Source organism: Grampus griseus (assembly GCF_964374135.1).
Source record: "Grampus griseus genome assembly, chromosome: 11".
NCBI lineage: Eukaryota > Metazoa > Chordata > Mammalia > Artiodactyla > Delphinidae > Grampus > Grampus griseus.
Window position 1 is genome coordinate 23,054,397 of NC_139005.1, and position 21,826 is coordinate 23,076,222.

Consider the following 21,826-nt stretch of genomic DNA (forward strand, 5'->3'; position numbering starts at 1 on the left):
GTTTCAAGCTTTATGACTTCCAGAGGTGGGATAATTTGCTTAAAATTGTCGTGTCTCTGATTTGCAGTGAATTGATCATCAGATTGTTTTATAGCAGTGAGAAAGGAATTCCATTTGAAGAATAATCCATATAGAGTCTGATTTAGTCCATATAGTTAGAAGCACCAAGTTCCAAGGCTATCCTGTTTTGGTATTTTAGCAGGATATTCATGTAGCCAAATTTTTTGGTAATTAATCCATTGTAACAACCTAATTTGAGTTCCAACAAGCACTACTTTGTATTATCTTATAATGGTGAAATACTTCCATACTAGTTAATATATTAACAGTTCCTCTGAGCCACTTTGGTGACTTTGTCCCTTCCCCTGAGGCTTCTCCCAAACCCCACACAGTCAAGCTAGAGCTCAGCACTGCCGGGGCCTCTGGCACCTATTCCAGTGCTGGGAATGGCACTTCTGATTGTTTTGTGCCCAATCCAATGGATTTTAAATAATTTACACATCTCCCCGAACATTATTATTTCTGTAATATATGGTTAATTTTTAACTGAAAAAGAACCAGTTGAAGTATGTTAAATTGTCATCTAAGTTTGCAACATTCTTCTCTTTGTGATCAAAAAGAAAACATAAAGGAAAATTTAATCTTTGTCAGTATGTCTTCTAATAAAATTGATTTATATGAGTCCTCTTATCTCTCTCAATGTTGATGGCTTTTCAATGTGAGTAAAAGTTCTTTTCTAATCTTTGAGATCTATGTTTAATGAATGGATCTCTATTAATTTGGAGGAAAATTATTTTAATGGTCTTAAATCTAGTAACTTAAAAAATAATGTTGATCCTAACTTGAATCCACATAGCATGAGTTTAATTTATCATGAAAATGAAGAATTTAGTTCTCAAAAATCAGCAAATGGTTACAACAATTCTATTTTGAAATGTTATCAATGTAAATTAAATTAACAGTCATAATTTCACAGAATTCCTTTATTACTGGCAGAGAAGAAACTCTATTATTCTCCCTATTTATTAGATAAGGCATCTGAGACACGGAGAAACACAGTGCCTTGATCAAACACATACAAACAGAGGAGGAGCTGTAAATAAAAGCCAGGTCATTCAAAGCTTGATGCAGGGCTCTGTTCAACAAATTATGCTGCCTCCTTGGAAGGTTAATGACTGTGTATTTAAGCCAAATACTTCCGACACCTATATGGGTTTCTTTCTTTCTGTGGTTTCCGATATTTCAGAAAATGAGATGTGTAGGCCTTTAGTGTTTAATAACTAGGTGCTTCATTTAATCCTCTGAAAGATTCTGAAGAGATTTAGTCAGAGTTCTTTTTTTCCTTTTGTTTCCTTGCTTCCTTCCTTTCTTTCTTCTTTTTTTTTTTAACTGAAACTGTAGCTCTTATTCAAGTCACAAGGAATAATACTGTGGCATCTGAGGGAGAGGCATGTCCATGTGGCAGCTTTTCAGAAGTTTAAAGTAGCTGGAAGGTAGACATGCAGCGTCTCTCTGCTGTACTTAATTTTAGAAACTTCTTAATTTTAATGTGTTGTCCATGGCACAAAAGAAATTTTCACTAGGAGACATTAGTGGTGTTTGAGGTAACAACTCTTATGTTACTAGAATCCCTTAACAACAAGGCCAACAGGAATGATTCCCTCTGTCCTAAAGGTTTTCTTTGGCTTTCACAGTCTCCAATGCACTTTATAGCATGGCTAGACTATATTGAATTTCCATGTTTAGATATGTACCCATAATTTCACATTTTTCTTTTTGAATTATATAGTGCCACTGCACTGTAATTCAAATACATAGAAAAACCTAGGATCACTGCAATTGCAAATGCTTTAGATCTGTAACAAGATAAATTTTCAGCAGCCTCAACATGACCTTGATACTACTGCTTGTTTAAGTTAAGGAAAAGGAAGGGCAGAATCTTTTGTTTTTTAATCCTTTTACCCATAATTTTAGGTATTAGTTTCTGTCCTGCTTTCTAAAAAGAAATATGACCAAATCCGTCACTATCACTCCTCACACATCTGAAATTTACTCTTGAGAAACATGCACCTTCATTCTCCCCAAGGGTTGAACTTAAAGGTTCTGGTGTTGCCTAACTTCTGCCTGCCTGGGTAGCAGGAGACCATGAACCTAAACTTGAATTTGGATCCAGTTTTGAGTAAACTTAAGTTGAGTAAACTTAAGTTGAATAAACTTAAGCCTTAAGTTGAGATTGAAGATTTTCCTCTAGAGAGTTATACTCCCTAGTCCTTTTTACATTGTACTTTTAAATCACTTCCCAGTGATAGTTGTGGTTTTTTTTAATTTCTATTTATTTATTTATTTATTTTTGGCTGCGCCACGCAGCATATGGGATCTTAGTTCCCTGACCAGGGATTGAACCCGTGCCTCCCACAGTGGAAGCACGGAATCTTAACCACTGGACCGCCAGGGAACTCCCCACTAATACATTTTAATTCCATTAATTCTTTTTGTATTCCAACAAAATTTTCTAAAATGTCTAAATATTGTTTTCAGAGATAGCCTAATGTTTCTGTTCTAATGCAACTAAATCTGTACCACAATTGAATTACTAGCTCACTGAGGTCTTAAAAAATATATATGTATATGTATATCAAACTATCAGTTTCTCTTCCCAAATGATAAGCCAACAAAGCTGTAGATTGACAGTTTAGATCCCCAAATTGGCAAAAGATACTTTTGATTAGCCAAGAGTAATTGAACATTAAGATAAATTAGTCAGCTGCCATTATTTGGACACTATATCCTCATTTTCATAATCTATGTTGCCAGTCTATTCAGTATAAAATGGAGAATGTAAGTATTATGGAAGAACTGCATGCTAATAGACACAGTGTCCAGATAAAGTTCAAGTAAGTATTACTTGCCAGATATACTTGTAGCATATCTATGGCACTTTTCTGTGAGACCATGGAAAACACTCAACTGGGTTTTGTTTGTTTGTTTGTTTGTTTGCTGTATGCGGACCTCTCGCTGTTGTGGCTTCTCCCGTTGCAGAGCACAGGCTCCGGACGCGCAGGCTCAGCGGCCATGGCTCACGGGCCCAGCCGCTCCGCGGCATGTGGGATCTTCCCGGACCGGGGCACGAACCCGTGTCCCCTGCATCGGCAGGCGGACTCGCAACCTCTGAGCCACCAGGGAAGCCCTTGTTTTTTTTAAATATTTATTTATTTATTTGGCTGCACCAGGTCTTAGTTGCGGCAGGTGGGATCTTTGTTGTCACATGCAGGATCTAGTTCCCTGACCAGGGATCAAACCGGGCCCCCTGCATGGGAGTGTGGAGTCTTAACCACTGGATCACCAGGGAAGTCCCTCAACTAGTTCTTATTAGGATTAACTCCTTCCTTATCAGAGAGTATAGTCGCATTACTCTTAATTCTACTGAATAAAAAAATGTTCATGTGTGGTGCATTAGTTATGTTTCTAACCTACTTGTATATGTGTAGCCTACAAAAATCAGTGCTACATATTTTCTTTTTCACAAATTGTCTATTAATGGAGAAATTCTTGATAGCATTTGAGTGCTTTTGATACTTTGCAACATTGTTTGAAGATACTATGTATCAGATTATAGAAACTTTCATGTTTGAATAGAATTAAAATGCCTTCCATGGTTCTACATAATTCTGGTCCTCTGGAAGTCTGGTGCAGGTATAGGATCTGATGGAATTCCCTGGTTCATATGATCTGCACTGGCCTTTTTTTCTAGTTCTAGAACTCATTAGCCTTTTTCCCATGCTAGGACTTTGTACTTTTTTCTTTGACGGAAATCTTCTTCCCTCAGGCTTAATATATGACTTTTTTTTCCCCACCTTTTGTGACTTCTCAAGAGAACTCTTGACTTCCCTCTCTGAAAAATTTCTCCTCCATTATTCTTTTCCTTTTTATCCCTTTTTAATTTTCTTTATAGCATAAAACACCATGAAAATGGTTCGTTTATTGTATACCTCCCAATCTTCCTTGTCTTCCCCACTTTCCCTATCCGCTTGCCAATAATGTAAATTCAGGGGAGTCAGGCCCCTATCTGTTTTGTTCAGTCTGCATCACCAGTGCCTAGAACACTGTATGGATTAAAGTATGCATTCAGTAAATATTAGTTGAATAAGTGAAGAATTAACAAATAATTAAGTGGCTATAAAATAGAGTAAGTGATTAGTTCATGAAGAGAAACCTGCTTTACCAGGTTGGAATGGCTAAGACAAACAGGGAACCAAGAGGGTGGACCTGAATCCAGTTCTTTGTTCCACTTAGTCTTTTCATATGATTTTGGGCTCATTTCTTAACCTTCGTGTCTGTTTCTTTATCTGTAGAACAGGTATGTAGAGCTCATGGAAAAAGATGGATGAATGATTCAGTGAAATGACTGAAATTCATCATTTTTCATATATATCAGTTAAGTAGGCTCTCCTTTTGAATAACAAACTTGCTTATATGTTTGAAACTTTGAGGGAATATTATAAGACATGCTAACAACAGTTAAAAAGCCTTGCAAAATTTGAAGTAATATTTTGTTCAAAGATAGCACTTAGTCCAGAAAAAAACATAAAAGTGTCCCTTCAGAGTTCTAACTTACTCTTTTGCTGATACCTTTTAGTTTTACTTATTTTATTTTTAGTTAAAAATTGGAAAAGATCTGAAACAGATTTTTGAAAAGCAAACTATGATATTTTTCCAAGAAAGATGAAATTGTGCTTGATTTCAAATGACCTTTTACAACAATTAATTTGTACTACTGCAGTCAAAAAGCTAAACTAAGAATACAATGAACAGACATAATTAAAGTCAATGTTTTGATAGTTTCTCTATGACTAGGCAAGTAATAAGGCTTGGACATACAGAAATCATGATTCATTTCTTCATTCAACACATAGTCCATATATTCCAACTACAATTATAATAGTACCTATATGTTAGGTACTATTGTAGGTACAATAGTACCTACAGTGAATTAAACACTGTTTAATCAGTGAATTAAACACAGATTCCTATTCTCCTAGAGCTTCAGTTTCAGTGGGGATATTTATTATATGTTTTGCCTCCAGCTTGCTCCATAGCCTTATACTTTTCTGCATTTGTAAACCATGACTTAGAGGATTGACTTTTAAAATAATTTAAATTATTACTGCCTAAAATTAGCTATGAAGTGTTCTTTTAAGGTTATGTGCTAAATGCCAACATGATATTAATGTTTCAGAGACCATTTGGTTCTTTAGGCACATCTGCTCTGCAAATCTGGACAAGTAATTAAATTTGATGAGAATAGAATCAGATCTAATAGAATTGGGCTATTTCAAGGGAGAAGAGAATTCTGTGGATTTGTTGGGACAGTAGATTGTAGTTTGGTTTGTAGTAGTCCACTTGAGCTATACGTCTCTACTCATTTAAATTCCAGTGTATGTATATTCAGTTCCATTAAAAATAAACTATCTACTGCTTATGGGTATTGATTGGTGTGGGGTGGTTTTTGACTTAATATCTTTGTTTTCTCTGAGTCTAATCATTATAGAATTTATAACATACTTTTTTTTCAAGGAGTTTATAGTCCTTCTCATACTGTATTTTATTTACTCAAAATTTATACTTGTAGAGTAGAAAGAATGAACATTTCTAGTCTAAAATGATAAAAAAAAATTCAGATCTCTGGTAGGGATTAACAGGAACAAGTTTGGTAACTGAACTTGGTAGTTATAATTTGAAGCTCAATGAACTTTCCAGTGAATATTGGTATCATTTATACTATGATTTTTTTTTTTTTTTTTTTTTTTTTTTTTTGCGGTACGCAGGCCTCTCACTGTTGTGGCCTCTCCCATTGCGGAGCACAGGCTCCGGATGCGCAGGCTCAACGGCCATGGCTCAAGGGCCTAGCCGCTCCGCGGCATGTGGGATCTTCCCGGACCGGGGCACGAACCCGTGTCCCCTGCATCGGCAGGCGGACTCTCAACCACTGCGCCACCAGGGAAGCCCTATACTATGATTTTAAAATATTAATCTTAATACAAGGATTGTCACTCACCAAATAGCTATTGCATGTGTCTGTTATGTACAGAGCACTCTGTAAGAAGCTGTGTGTGATATATAAAGATGAGTATAAAGATGACATAGTTCCTGTACTAAAGAAATCTATGATCTTGTTCACACCTTTAAAATTATTCTTGAAGAAGTGTGGTAAGTAGTTTTGCTCAAGCTCAGTTAAGTTATCCCCTGGGATGATACAGAAAATCTCTGATAGGACTGAAGCTAAAACCTAAACTTGTTGAAAATTAACAAAACATTCCGTGCCTTTGGTAGCATTTTTTTCGTTATGGAATGTTTATATACATCTTTGTTTTTCTGCCTCTACATACCCTGAGAGTCTTAGTGCTTTATTTGTGTTGAGAATAGTTTAAAATAGCTTATAAAAGAAATAACTCTTTCATGTATGTTTTTGTAGTGTTGCATTCAATATAAGCCCAAGGGAAGGGTTCCTTGTGTCTTTGATATCTGTAGAGACAATTACAAAGGAAAAAAAAATTATAGGGAAATGTTAAGACTAATGTTCATTTTTATACTTACAGCACACAAGAAATTTTAAGGCAGTTATTATGGTATATTACATAGGAAAACGAATATCCAGTTATATAATGATAGATCAAGCCATAGAAGCATGCAGCTAGTACCATTGTGTATTGCTAAGCATGTCCATAATTAATATTCTAGTTCTAAAGATGGTTTTTGAACACTACCTCTTTTGTTTGGACTTTGGCACTAATAGTTCCACAGTTCAGTATTATAGGCCAATTTTTTTTAAAGAAATCTTATTATTTTATTTAAAAAATCTTGTCATTATCCTATGGTACTTGACCTCCTTGAAGTTTGGAAGAAAATGAGTATATAGTATACAAATCAGTCACCAGAGGAAAAAATACTATTCATTTGTGTTTCTTAATTATGGTGAGAAAATATTATTTTATTTCATTAACTTACCTGTCCCTCCAAATGATATAATTTACTAGAAAATCACAACTGGGTATTTAACCTGGGATTATTTGGAATCATGGCAAATAGGAAGTGAAACAGTTCTTACCATCAAGCAAAACAATTCTGCCGTAACCCAAGTCCCCCAAAAGAATGGCATTTTTCTCTCTACAAAAGATGCCATGAATATACCCAACAGAATTGTACATAGTTGTATCATCCTTTAAATTTTCTGAAGTCCAATGAATAGTATTGTATTTTGCCAAAGGTAAATTAGAGCTTTACATTATCTAGTCACAGTTTAAGAGGTTAAATTATAGTGTCTTCTATAAATTATCGTTATGGAATCTTTAGAGGACATATAATGTATAAATGAAGGGCTAAAGCAGTTCTGTTAAGCAGTTCTTTATACTTTGGTTAAGCCGTGGTCAGAGGTTTATTTTCCTTTACTAGTTTACTAGTAATTTTGCAGCTTCAGAGTGACAACTATTGAATTATAGGAGTAGTAGCATCATCAGAAGACAGTTTAACATTTGCAAAAGAAAGATAATTATTTGAAGATTTGAGACTTATTCAGAGGTTTTCAAAATATTTTTGTCTCAGTTTTAAAAAATACATACATATTTATTTAGCCTCTTAATGCATGTTGTTTCCAACCAAGTAAATCTGTTTTCAAAGCAGAGATTATTTAAGAGATTTGGCATATTTTTCTTTTCTTGGCGAATGTACCAAAGGTCTGTTTTCTATAAGACATGTGTCTGTTTCAACTTACTATTTTGATTATGAGTAGTTTGTTATCCAGATAGACCTTCAAAAATAGAATATTTGCTAAAGAGTTCTTATGTATATGGTTAAATGCATATTTTAGAATGATTTAGGATTTATAAATAGCATGTAAGATAATACTGGGAACATGTTAACTATAACATATAATGCCTGAAAAAAAAAAAAAAGGAAAGGAAAAAAGATGATAATATTGTAAACATCTCCAATAAGGAAGTGAGTGGGTGGAACATCTTCCAGTGTTGATTTGGCTTGCCTTACAATAGTGTTAACATCTTTATATTTAACTGACCAAGCTTCCAGCATTTACACTATCCACTTAAGTTTGTGTAGGCTCCCAAGTTTTATTACTTTTTATGAATATTGCCTTAAGATCCTGACTTCCACACTTTGCCTTATACCTTTTCACATTAGGGGCGTGAACTTCCTGGGGGGCAGCTCTTTTATGTTTGAAATTGCTCAGAGTTTCCATCTGCTTTTACTTGATTTGTGGTCTTGAAGATCATGCTTGGCCCATGGGATATTACAGTGTGCCGAGAGGATGTGGAGTTTTGTCAGCCAGTGAAATATGTCTGGTTTTTTTCTCTTCTCTTTTTTTTCAGCAGCTTTCACATGCTTCTCATCCTGTGTGGTCTTCACTAAACTGAATTTATATTTAACAGAACTACTCACCCTCTTTATCATCTTCTATGACTTGGCCTTTTTACCGAGAAGGTGTGTGGAAGGAACATCTAAGCCAAAAAACTAATCTTGGCAATAGGAAAACCTAAAACCGAAAGCTTAAAGTAGTGTTATATATGAATTTGCTTTAATATTCACAAATGTGTATTTTGTAATGCAGAATAGTATCATATTTCAGATATGTACAACTGTCAAAAAAATTTCTCATGCCAACAGTAGATTCCAAGTTTTGTCTGTGATCCACATGACATTTTTGCTTGTTTTTAGGCACTACTGCAGTCTTCAGTTAAGCAACAAGTAGAAGCTATTGAAAAACAGTACATTTCTGCAATAGAGAAACAAGCACACAAGTGTGAAGAGTTGTTAAATACTCAGGTAATAAAGTTGCACATCCATTATATATTTATACTTTTCTTCTGACTCTCTTCCCCTGAGAACTCTATAGCTGTTTATTCAGTTTCATGCCATTTACTTTCCTTGGTGTATTTTGGAGAAAAAAATATGCTTATGTAAACTCAATGTTAAAGTTTCGGAATTTTATGATAGACTAAATATAGGGCTAAAGGCCTAAAGTATGTAGATCATCCCCAAATTAACGAAAATTCTTATGCTAATTTCTGGGTTATAATATTATTTATCAAATAACAGAAGCAAAAGATTACTGTAAATGTATAATGGCATCTGAAATGATTTTTAGTGGTACAAGATTTATAAATAACATTTGAATTTGAAGTATGTATTTATGTTTGAATTACCTTTCATTGCTTATAGGAATTAGTTTCTGTTTAAAATTTTTTTCTGGTGACTGTGTTTTCTTTTCTTGATTTAATGTCTTAGAAAGCATTGCAGACATGATTATTGGATTTACATTAAACAATCAATTGAAGAGCATATATGTATATGTCATAGTATGAATAATTAGTGCAAGAAGTTCCCAGCAACACTTGAATAACATAACACTTGGTAGGTGAAAATAAAATCAACCTTATACAAAGGACCTATTTTGTATCACAGGAAGAAAATATACTAATAGGAAAACAAAATTAGGTCTAGAATTTTTTTTTTTTTTTTTAAAGAAGATGTTGGGGGTAGGAGTTTATTAATTAATTAATTTATTTTTGCTGTGTTGGGTCTTCGTTTCTGTGCGAGGGCTTCCTCTAGTTGTGGCAAGCGGGGGCCACCCTTCATCGTGGTGCACGGGCCTCTCACTGTCGCGGCGTCTCTTGTTGCAGAGCACAGGCTCCAGACGCGCAGGCTCAGTAGTTGTGGCTCACGGGCATAGTTGCTCTGCAGCATGTGGGATCCTCCCAGACCAGGGCTCGAACCCGTGTCCCCTGCATTAGCAGGCAGATTTGCAACCACTGCGCCACCAGGGAAGCCCCAGGTCTAGAATTTAAATGGAGATTTATAAACATACCATTCTATCCCCAGGACTGGGGATATCTCATTGTAGTTTTGATTTGCATTTCTCTAATGATTAATGATGTCGAGCATTCTTTCATTTTTTTGTTGGAAATCTGTATATCTTCTTTTGGACAAATGTCTGTTTAGGTCTTCTGCCCATTTTTGGACTGGGTTGTTTGTTTTTTTGATATTGAGCTTCATGAGCTGCTTGTATATTTTGGAGATTAATCATTTGTTAGTTACTTCATTTGCAAATATTTTCTCCCATTCTGATGGTTGTCTTTTCACATTGTTCATGGTTTCCTTTGCTGTGCAAAAGCTTTTAAGTTTCATTAGGTCCCATGTGTTTATTTTTGTTTTTATTTCCATGTATCTAGGAGGTGGGTCAAAAAGGATCTTGCTGTGATTTATGTCATAGAGTGTTCTGCCTGTGTTTTCCTCTAAGAATTTGATAGTGTCTGGCCTTACATTTAGGTCTTCAATCCATTTAGAGTTTATTTTTGTGTATGGTGTTAGGGAGTGTTCTAATTTCATACTTTTACATGTAGCTGTCCAGTTTTCCCAGCACCACTTATTGAAGAGGTTGTCTTTTCTCCACGGTATATTCTTACCTCCTTTATCAAAGATAAGGTGACCGTATGTGCATGGGTTTATCGCTGGGCTTTGTATCATGTTTCATTGATCTGTATTTCTGCTTTTGTGCCAGTACCATACTGTCTTAATTACTGTAGCTTTGTAGTATAGTCTGAAGTTAGGGAGCCTGATTCCTCCAGCTCCGTTTTTCTTTCTCAAGATTGTTTTGGCTATTTGGGGTCTTTTATCATACAAATTGTGAAAATTTTTGTTCCAGTTCTGTGAAAAATGCCAGTGGTAGTTTGATAGGGATTGCATTGAATCTGTAGATTGCTTTGGGAAGTAGAGTCATTTTCACAATGTTGATTCTTCCCATCCAAGAACACGCTATATCTCTCCATCTATTTGTATCATCTTTAATTTCTTTCATCAGTGTCTTACAATTTTCTGCATACAGGTCTTTTGTCTCCTTAGGTAGGTTTATTCCTTAGTATTTTATTCCTTTTGTTGCAATGGGAAATGGGATTGTTTTCTTAATTTCACTTTCGGATTTTTCATCATTAGTGTATAGGAATGCAAGAGATTTCTGTGCATTAATTTTGTATCCTGCTACTTTACCAAATTCATTGATTAGCTTTAGTAGTTTTCTGGTAGCATCTTTAGGATTCTCTGTGTATAGTATCATGTCATCTGCAAACAGTGACAACTTTACTTCTTTTCTGATTTGGATTCCTTTTATTTCTTTTTCTTCTCTGATTGCTGTGGCTAAAACTTCCAAAAGTATGTTGAATAATAGTGGTGAGAGTGGGCAACCTTGTTGTTCCTGATCTTAGTGGAAATGGTTTCAGTTTTTCACCATTGAGGACCATGTTGGCTGTGAGTTTGTCATATGCAGCCTTTGTTATGTTGAGGAAAGGTCCCTCTATGCCTACTTTCTGGAGGGTTTTTATCATAAATGGGTGTTGAATTTTGTTGAAAGCTTTCTCTGCATGTATTGAGGTGATCGTTTGCTTTTTCTCCTTCAGTTTGTTAATATGATTTATCACACTGATTGATTTGCGTATATTGAAGAATCCTTGTATTCCTGGAATAAACCCCACTTGATCATGGTGTATGATCCTTTTAATGTATTGTTGGATTCTGTTTGCTAGTATTTCATTAAGGATTTTTGCATCTATGTTCATCAGTGATATTGGCCTGTAGTTTTCTTTCTTTGTGACATCTTTGTCTGGTTTTGGTATCAGGGTGATGGTGGCCTCATAGAATGAGTTTGGGAGTGTTCCTCCCTCTGCTATATTTTGGAAGAGTTGGAGAAGGATAGGTGTTGGCTCTTCTCTAAATGTTTGATAGAATTTGCCTGTGAAGCCGTCTGGTCCTGGGCTTTGGTTTGTTGGAAGATTTTTAATCACAGTTTCAATTTCAGTGCTTGTGACCTGTCTGTTCATATTTTCTATTTCTTCCTGGTTCAGTCTCCACAGGTTGTGCATTTCTAAGAATTTGTCCATTTCTTCCAGGTTGTCCATTTTATTAGCATATAGTTGCTTGTAGTAGTCTGTCATGATCCTTTGTATTTCTGCAGTATCACTTTTTACTTCTCCTTTTTCATTTCTAATTCTATTGATTTGAGTCTTCTCCCTTTTTTTCTTGATGAGTTTGGCTAATGGTTTATCAATTTTGTTTGTCTTCTCAAAGAACTAGCTTTTAGTTTTATTGATCTTTGCTATCGTTTCCTTCATTTTTTTTTCATTTCTTTCTGATCTGATCTTTATGATTTCTTTACTTCTGCTAACTTTGGAGTTTTCTTGTCCTTCCTTCTCTAATAGCTTTAGGTGTAAGCTTAGGTTGTTTATCTGAGATGTTTCTTAAGGTAGGATTGTATTGCTGTAAACTTCCCTCTTAGAACTGCTTTTGCTGCATCCCATAGGTTTTGGGTCGTCGTGTTTTCATTGTCATTTGTTTCTAGGTATTTTTTGATTCCCTGTTCGATTTCTTCAGTGATCTCTTGATCATTAAGTTGTGTATTGTTTACCTTCCATTTGTTTGTATTTTTTTACAGAGTTTTTCCTGTAATTGATATCTAGTCTTATAGCGTTGTAGTCAGAAAAGATACTTGATACGATTTCAATTTTCTTAAATTTACCAAGGCTTGATTTGTGACCCATGATATGATCTATCCTGGAGAATGTTCCATGAGCACTTGAGAAGAATGTGTATTCTGTTGTTTTTGGATGGAATGTCCTATAAATATCAGTTAAGTCCATCTTGTTTAATGTATCATTTAAAGCTTGTGTTTCCTTATTTATTTTCATTTTGGATGATCTGTCTATTGGTGAAAGTGGGATGTTAAAGTCTCCTATATGATTGTGTTACTGTCGATTTCCCCTTTTATGGCTGTTAGTGTTTGCCTTATGTATTGGGGTGCTCCTATGTTGGGTGCATAAATATTTACAACTGTTATATCTTCTTCTTGGATTGATCCCTTGATCATTATGTAGTGTCCTTTTTTGTCTCTTGTAATAGTCTTTGTTTTAAAGTCTATTTTATGTGATATGAGGCATCCCTCACTTTCAGTCTCTGTGTGTCCCTAAGTCCGAAGTGGGTCTCTTGTAGACAGCATATATATGGATCTTGTTTTCATATCCATTCAGCCAGTCTGTGTGTTTTGGTTGGAGCATTTAATCCATTTACACTTAAGGTAATTATCGATATGTATGTTTCTGTTACCATTTTCTTAATTGTTTTAGGTTTGTTATTGTACGTCTCTTCTTTCTCTTGTGTTACCTGCCTAGAGAAGTTCCTGTAGCATTTGTTGTAAGGCTGGTTTGGTGGTGCTGAATTCTCTTAGCTTTTGCTTGTCTATAAAGGTTTTAATTTCTCCGTCAAATCTGAATGAGATCCTTGCTAAGTAGAGTAATCTTGGTTGTAGGATTTTCCTTTTCATCACTTTAAATATGTCCTGCCATTCCCTTCTGGCTTGCAGAGTTTCTGCTGAAAGATCAGCTGTTAACCTTATGGGGATTCCCTTGTGTATTATTTGTTGTTTTTCCTTTGCTTCTTTTAATATGTTTTCTTTGTATTTAGTTTTTGATAGTTTGAATAATATGTGTCTTTGCGTGTTTCTCCTTGGATTTATCCTCTATGGGACTCTCTGGGCTTCCTGGACTTGATTAACTATTTCCTTTCCCATATTAGGGAAGTTTTCAACTACAATCCCTTCAAATATTTTCTCAGTCCCTTTCTTTTTCTCTTCTTCTTTTGGGACCCCTGTAATTCGAATGTTGGTGCATTTAATATTGTCCCAGAGGTCCTGAGACTGTCCTCAATTCTTTTCATTCTTTTTTCTTTATCTGCTCTGCAGTAGTTATTTCCACTATTTTATCTTCCAGGTCACTTACCCGTTATTCTGCTATTGATCCCTTCTAGAGAATTTTTGATTTCATTTATTGTGTTGTCCATCACTGTTTGTTTCCTCTTTAGTTCTTTTAGGTCCTTGTTAAATGTTTCTTGTATTTTCTCCATTCTATTTCCAAGATTTTGGATCATCTTTACTATCATTATTCTGAATTGTTTTTCAGGTAGACTGCCTATTTCCTCTTCATTTGTTAAGTCTGTTGGATTTTTATCTTGCTCCTTCATCTGCTGTGTGTTTTTCTGTCTTCTCATTTTGCTTAACTTACTGTGACTGGTGTCTCCTTTTTGCAGGCTGCAGGTTCATAGTTCCCGTTGTTTTTGGTGTCTGTCCCCAGTGGCTAAGGTTGTTTTTCAGTGGCTTGTGTAGACTTCCTGGTGTAGGGGACTAGTGCCTGTGTTCTGGTGGATGAGGCTGGATCTTGTCTTTTTGGTGGGCAGGTCCACGTGTGGTGGTGTGTTTTGGGGTGTCTGTGGCCTTATTATGATTTTAGGTAGCCTCTCTGCTAATCGAGGGTGTTGTGTTCCTTTCTTGCTAGTTTTTTGGCATAGGGTGTCCAACACTGTATCTTGCTGGTCGTTGAGTGGAGCTGGGTCTTGGCGTTGAGATGGAGATCTCTGGGAGATTTTCGCCGTTTCATATTACATGCAGCTGGGAGGTCTCTTGTGGACCAGTGTCCTGAACTTGGCTCTCCCACCTCAGAGGCACAGCCCTGACACCTGGCAATCCTGTACTGCACTGAAGGATTGTTCATGTGTGACGTCATTCATTAAAATAAAGCCCATGGCCCCACGATAATAGGCTGTGGTGATAACCCTGTATCTTTCCTGGCCTGCTGTGTTCTGCTAGTGTTGGAGGGTCTCCTGCAGAGGCAGGGGGCAGCAGTGGCTCACCAACGGACATGGACACTGGCAGCAGAAGTTCTGGGAAGTACCCCTTGGCGTGAGCCCTCCTCAGTGTCTTTTTAATAAATGGCTTGGAAGAGGAAATATACAAGAAATTTTATAAATTTGATGTAACAATTATACTCTTTTGGGTGGTGAAATACCAGGGTGTCAGAGATATGAAGTATATGACTACGTTAATGGACAGAAAACTCACAGGGAAGAATAGGTCATAAGAGCATAAGGCATGAATTAGCCAAGCCAGGCTAGGTTATGCCCTAAACCCTCTGGCTTCAGACAGCAACGGTTTATGTCTTACTAATTCTCCATGTACACTGAGAATTCTTTGGGGGCTCAGTCTCATGATGTCCTCACCCTAGGAACTAGCCTGATAGCATAGTTCCTGTTGGAACATTACCTGTTATCTTGTAGAGTGAAAAAAAGCCCAGTCAGATTTCCTACTGGTAAGTCAGCATTCTGGACTGGAAATGACACTTCCACTCCCAATTTGTATCTACAGTGCCCCACACAGTCATAATGGGGCCAGGAAGTGAGATCCTGCTATGAATCTGGAAGGGAGAGCACAGGAAATACTTGATAAGCAGAACTAATATACCGCGGTCTGCTCTTTTTTCACCAAATATTCCCAGTCTCCATGTCTCAGGCAAATTTGCTTACCTGCCCACATGGGAGAGGTAAGTTCTATCCAGCTATAGCCTCAAGCTCAGAAGTCCAGGATCGTTGAGTGACAGGTGAGAATGTGTTGCAGTCTCTATATCATCAGTTTCATATATATAGTCCCTTTTGACCTGAAGTGCCAGAAACTGAAATGTATGTTGTTTATCCCCAACATATCTAGTATATAGTGGCAAGATAAAGGTTGGGTATGTACTGTGAATGGTCTCAGTAGGAAAGATGAAGAATCAGACATACACAGCTATCGTTAGTATGTAGCAATTCTAAAATCTCAATGAACAGATTCAGTAAGGATCTCTGCTGTGGGGGTAGGATTGCTCTTTGATTTACTGTGATTTACTGTGAATGGATTTACTGTGATTTACTTTTCAGAGTTTAGGGCCAGGGTCTCTAGCCCATTGTTCTTTATGATCTTGTAGGGTTAAAATTTTTCAATATCTTTTTTTTGGCTATACCTAATGTGAGTATTGGAGATTATACCATTTCTCGGCCAGCTCCCTGTCTATATAAATTCAGGAGCCCTGGGTCATTTTAGGGTAGCAAATAGTCACAGTTCAGGATAATGATTCTTTTGGCTTTTTATCTGTTTGATTGCAAACAGCTCCATTTGTCAGATGCAGACCCATTGTTATTTTAGCGACCTATGTTCTAGATTGAATATGTGTATATGCTTTCTACCCTCATGCTTGCCTATCTGTCTGTGTCTCTCCCTTTCTGATTAAAGATAACTTTTTTATCAAACCTGGATTGAGGAAATCCCAGTTGGTCTCTTTTCCCCAAACCATTTGGTCCAAATGAAAGGATGTACAGGAGAGTCACAGCCTTATTGGCACTTTGCTTGGAGGCACTTTAACCCATTGAATCTTTAACAGTGGGTATGACTACGTATTTGCTATTTGCAATAGCATGTTAAAGAATAAAATACCATGGAATCAATTTAACGAAGGAACAGAAAGACTTGTAAACTAAAAATGACAAAACGTTGCTGAAAGAAATGAAAAATAACCTAAATAAATGGAAAGACATCCCATGTTCATCAACTGAGATATATTTGGTGAAGAGCACTCAAGACTACCACAGGACATTTAGGGGATCACGAGCAATTCAGTGTGATGAAATACTATTTAAAAAACTAAACACTTAAAGGGAATATGATTATTAGGTAAAAATCATGTAAAGTATAGAAATGGTATCTCACACATGTTTTTCAAATCATACTTCTTGAGATGTCATTTGAAATTTGAAAGAAGTAAATTTAATTTAATAAAAATAATACCTGAATGATTCCTTAGAATAATTTAGTTCAACCTTTCATGTGTATATGTGTCTCTTTTTTTCTCTTGCTCTCATTTTTTTTTTTGTTCTTTTCAAATTAAGAGTTTAAGGGAAAAGCAAGTTAACACTAAAGAGTAGTTACAAGCCTGTGCACTGGAGTCAGACTGCCTGAATTATCCCTGGCTTTGTCACTTAGCTATGTTTCTATGGAATGTCCCTTAACCTCTCTGCCTTATTTTTCTCATCTATAAAATGAAATTCCTACCTCAGAGGATTGTTATGAGTATTATATGACATCAGATTTGCATAGTGCTTAGGATAGAACTTGGCACATTCTAGGTAGTTGTTGATATTAGCTACATTATTATCAACTTTGTTATTCTTGGCCAAGATCAGTTGTCTGGCTACTCTCAGAATCAGGGCTAGGATTCACATTTTCTGATTTCTAGTCTACAGAAGAAAGGCTACTTATTTGTAGTTCATGTTTTGTCATGTGTGTGGTATAAAAATGTCATCAGCCTTTAAATTTTTGAACATTTGTCCTGGGGCCACTTATATGAATGATAGATCAACACTTTGTCCCTCTCTCTCTCCATTATTCAATGAGGGCCTTTTATATGACTGGCACTCTGCTGGATTTATATGGATATAAAGTGAGCAAGACAGTCCTTCTAGTAAGTAAGGAAGACAGATGACATAATGACAAAGTAGTGTGGTAAGTCATGATGAAATAAAAAGTTACATGAGAGTACATTAAAGGAGTATATAACTCCTTCATATTGAGTCAGGGAAGACTCACTGGACTAATGATGAGTTCTCTGAGCATTCATAGATTTTAGTGACGTCAGAACTGAGAATTGAGCATGAGAGAGGTATGTGGAATAGCACATTCAAAATCCTTTAGATGAGAGAGTGTAATATAGATGTTTGAAAAGGGGTGAGGCTATTTGAGACTGCCAAATGAAAGATAATTTTATGCCATAGAAAGGATCATAAAGAACCTTGTCTGCTGCATTATCTGACAGGAAATTGGGTGCTATTAAAAGATATTAACTAGAGAAGGGACATTTGTCCCAATTTGTTGTTATTGTTTGTTTTCTTACGATTGAATTTTAAGAGTTCTTTACATATTCTGGATATAAATCTTTCCTCAGATATTTGATGTTCAAATACTTTACTATAGTCTATGGCTTGTCTTTTCTTCTAATGTATTTATAAGAGCAGAAATTCTAAATGATATGAAATGCAGTTTTTCAGTTTTCTTTCTATGGGTCATTCTTTTGGTGTTATATGTAAGAAGTATTAACCCAAAATCAAAAAGATTTTCTTCTATGTTTAATTTTAAAAGTTTTAGTTCATAATTTCAGTTTTATAAGTGATTCCAAATATTCCATTGATTTTTATATATGGTTCTAGATATGGATTGAAGTTCCCTTTTTTTGCATATGGATATCTAAGCATTATAGTCTTAATTGCTAAAAAGACTCTTATTTTACCAGTAAATTTCCTTTGTACCTTCATCAAAAAATCAATCATGTATGTGTGGGTTTATTACTTGACTGTCTACCAGTTTCATTTATCTATTTGTCTATCTCAGCTCCAGTACTATACTGTTTATTTACTGTAGGTATTTAATAAGTCTTGAAGTCCTGCAATATTGTTCTTATATTTCAAAGTTGTTGTTGGCTATTCTAGGTCATTCATATTTCCATGTAATTTTTATAATCAGCCTGTCAACTTCTACAGCAAAGCATGCTGGGATGTTTTGAACTGTGTTTACTCACAACCAAATACTCTTGACACCAAATATGTGGGTTTTAACGCCAAGCAATTCTCTAGTTCTATGTGGACACCAACTGGATGTCTTAAAGTCAATTTAATTCTGACACTACCCAGAGTTAGTGCAGAGCCCACTGGTTAAGGGCTCAGTTCCATAAGACTACCCTACTTCAAATGCCAGTCCCAAGTCCTAGGCCTCCTATATTTCTGACCAACTGGCTATAAATCAGGGGTTTCCACAAATGCGTCCCGAGGTTTGATAATCTATTAGAATGGCTCACACAACTCAGGAATATGCTTTACTAACTATTGCCAATTTATTATAAAGGATGAAACTTAGGAACAGCCAAATGGAAGAGATGCGTAGGGCAAAGTAAGGATGAGAAGGGGCACTGTGAAGCATTCATACCTTCTCTGGGTATGTCACCCTCCCAGCACCTTGATGTGTTCACTAACTTGGAAGCTCTCTGAATCCTGTTGTTTAGGGGTTTAGAGGTTTCATTACATGGGTATGATTGATTAAATCATTGGCCGTTGTTGATTAACTCAGTCTTCAGCACCTCTCCCTTCCCTAGAAGTTGGGGAAGAGGGTGAGGCTGAATCTTCCAACCCTCCAGTCACATGATTTGGTCCTCTGACAATCAGCCCCCATCCTGAAGCTATCTAGGGGCCTACCAAGAGTCTCCTCATTAGCATAAACTTATGTATGGTTGAAAGGGTCTTGTTGTATATAACAAAAGATACTCCTTTCACTCCTTTTACTCTGGAAATTCCAAGGGTTTTAGAAGCCTCGTGCTGGGAACTGGGGGTAAAGACCTAATATACATTTCTTATTGTATCACAGATATTGATTAGGATTGTGTTGAATCTATTTAGATGCAATTGACAACTTTACAATACTTAGTCTTTTTACCTTAGAACACAGTTTATTGCTCCACTTAGTTAGGTCTTTTTTTTTTTTTCCTTTTTAAATTTTATTTTATTTATTTTTTATACAGCAGGTTCTTATTAGTTATCAATTTTGTACATATTAGTGTATATATGTCAATCCCAATCTCCCAATTAGTTAGGTCTTTTTAAATTTCTCAGTTTAAAATTTTTCACTGTTCAGGTCTAGCACATTTTTTTTTGGTCAGATTTATCTCAGTGTATTTCATATTTCTTTAATGCTAGTTTGACATTTACTTATTTTTTTAATTTTAATTACCCAATGCCTGTTACTAGTACATAGAAATACAATTGATTGTTGTGTATTGGTCTTGTATTCTGTAATGATACTAAAATCCATTATTAGTTTAAGCACCTTTTTTTGCAGAGTCCATGGGATTTTCTACATAGTTGTTGTCTGAGAGTAGAGGCATTGTTGCATCTTCCAGTTAATCTTGATGCCTTTTGTTTCTTTTTCTTAACTTATTGAACTGGCTGAACCTCTAGTAAATGTTAAAGTAGAAAGATATCTTTGCCTTTTTTTTTTTTTTGACCATGGGAAGAAAACATTCAAATTTTAATCATTAGATATAAAGTTAGCTATAGACATCCTTGTGAAAGCCACTTATTAGGTTGAGTATTTTTCTTCCTACTCTGAGTTTTTATTCCAGGAATAGATGTTGGATTTTATCAAACAAATATATATTATATACATATATATATGCATATATATGTGTATGTATGTGTGTGTAATTTTTTCATAAAACTTTAGTGATGTCTCTTATTTTATTCCAGATACTAGTAATCTGTGTCTTCTTTTTTCCTCATTAATTTTGTAGAGGTTTATAATTTTTTTATCAATTCAAAGAGTCAGCTTTTGATTTCATTGATTTTCTTTTTGTCTTTTCTGATTTCTACATCACTGATTTCTACTCGGACCTTTATTATTTTATTTCTTTAACTTAATTTTAATTTGGGTTTTAATTTGCACTTATTCTAGTGTCTTAAAGTAGAAGTTTAGGTCATTGATTGAAATCTTTCTTCTATAAATAACCTATTTAGTGATGTAAATTTTTTTCTAAGTACTGCTTTAGATATGTGTCTCACAGTTTCAAATGTCATTTTCATTTTCAATGAGAAAAAATACTTTAAAATTTCTCTGTTGATTTCTTTTTTTACCCTTGGATTATTTAGAAATGTGTTATTTAGTTTTCAGATATTCTGTGGTTTTCCAGATGTACTTCTTTTACTGATTTCTAATCTCCTTGTAGTGTAGACAGAGACTATACCTCATATGATTTAAATGCTTTTCTGAGATTTGTTTTATGGCCCATAATACAGTCTGTATTGGCAAATGTTCTTTGTCTACTTGAAAAGAATGTTCATTCTTCTGTTGGTGGAGTTCTTAATAAATATCATTTAGATCAAGTGTTTTGGTCATGTTGTTCAAGTCTTCCATGTTGTTAGAGATTTTTGTTCTATTTGTCTACCAGTTATTGAGAGGCATGTGTTAAAATGTCTGACTATACTTATGCATTTGACTGGTTCTCCTTGGAGTTCTGTTTTTTGTTTTGTTTTGACCCCCAGAAATTTGAAACACTTCCATTTGGTGCATAAACATTTAGGATTATTATGTCTTCTTCACATAATTTTACCTTTAACACTATGAAATGCCCACCTCTTTCTCTGATAATATTATTTGCTATGAAATCTACTTCATATGATATTAATATAGTTTCTTCACCTTTCTTTTGATTATCATTAGAATGGTATATTTTCTCCTATCCTCATACTTTTAACTTATTTGTATCTTTATGTTTAAAACAGGATTCTTGTAGAAAGCATGTAGTTAACTCTTACTCCTTTTATCTAATCACTGCCTTTTCATTATATTTTTAAAACTCTTTACATTTAATGTGATTGTCAGTATTTTGGGGTTTTAAAGGTACTATCTTGCTATTTGTTTTCTATCTGTTCCACGTATTCTTCGTTTTCTTTTTTTGCCGACTTTTGGATTATTTTAATTATTTCATTTTATGTTCTCTATTGGTTTATCATTTACAAGTCTTTGTTGTTTTATTTTTTGATTGCCTTAAGGGAAGTTTGGAAAATCTTTTCCAAAAAGGATAGATAGTAAATATTTTAGGCTCACTGTTGCAACTATTTAACTCTGCTGTTATAGAGAGAAAGCAGCTATAAACAATTTGTGAATGAGTACTGCTGTGTTTCAATAGAAATTCAATAAAAGTCAAGCTCCAGATTAGATTTGAACTGAGGTTTGCCAGTCTCACTTATCTAGAACAAGAACTGGTGTAACTTAGAGAATTTTAATATCTTGAGCTCTTAATTTCCTCCTTATGATACTTTTTTTCCTCAAATTTTGTTTATAATGAAAATCCCTTGTACTTCACTTGTTAAT

The 21,826-nt window shown here is 35.2% G+C and overlaps 1 protein-coding gene across 7 annotated transcripts in view; it reads left to right on the forward strand.

The window, feature by feature from the left end:
- Nucleotides 1–21,826, forward strand: part of CCDC91 (coiled-coil domain containing 91) — a gene marked incomplete at its 3' end in the record, with an annotated part of 398,367 nt that overhangs the window by 213,678 nt on the left and 162,863 nt on the right. For all 7 annotated transcript variants that reach the window (XM_082666097.1, XM_082666099.1, XM_082666098.1 and 4 more), the window contains exon 8: nt 8,728–8,835. In XM_082666097.1, coding sequence (XP_082522223.1) covers nt 8,728–8,835 — 108 coding nt within the window. The remainder of the gene's footprint in view (nt 1–8,727; nt 8,836–21,826) is intronic.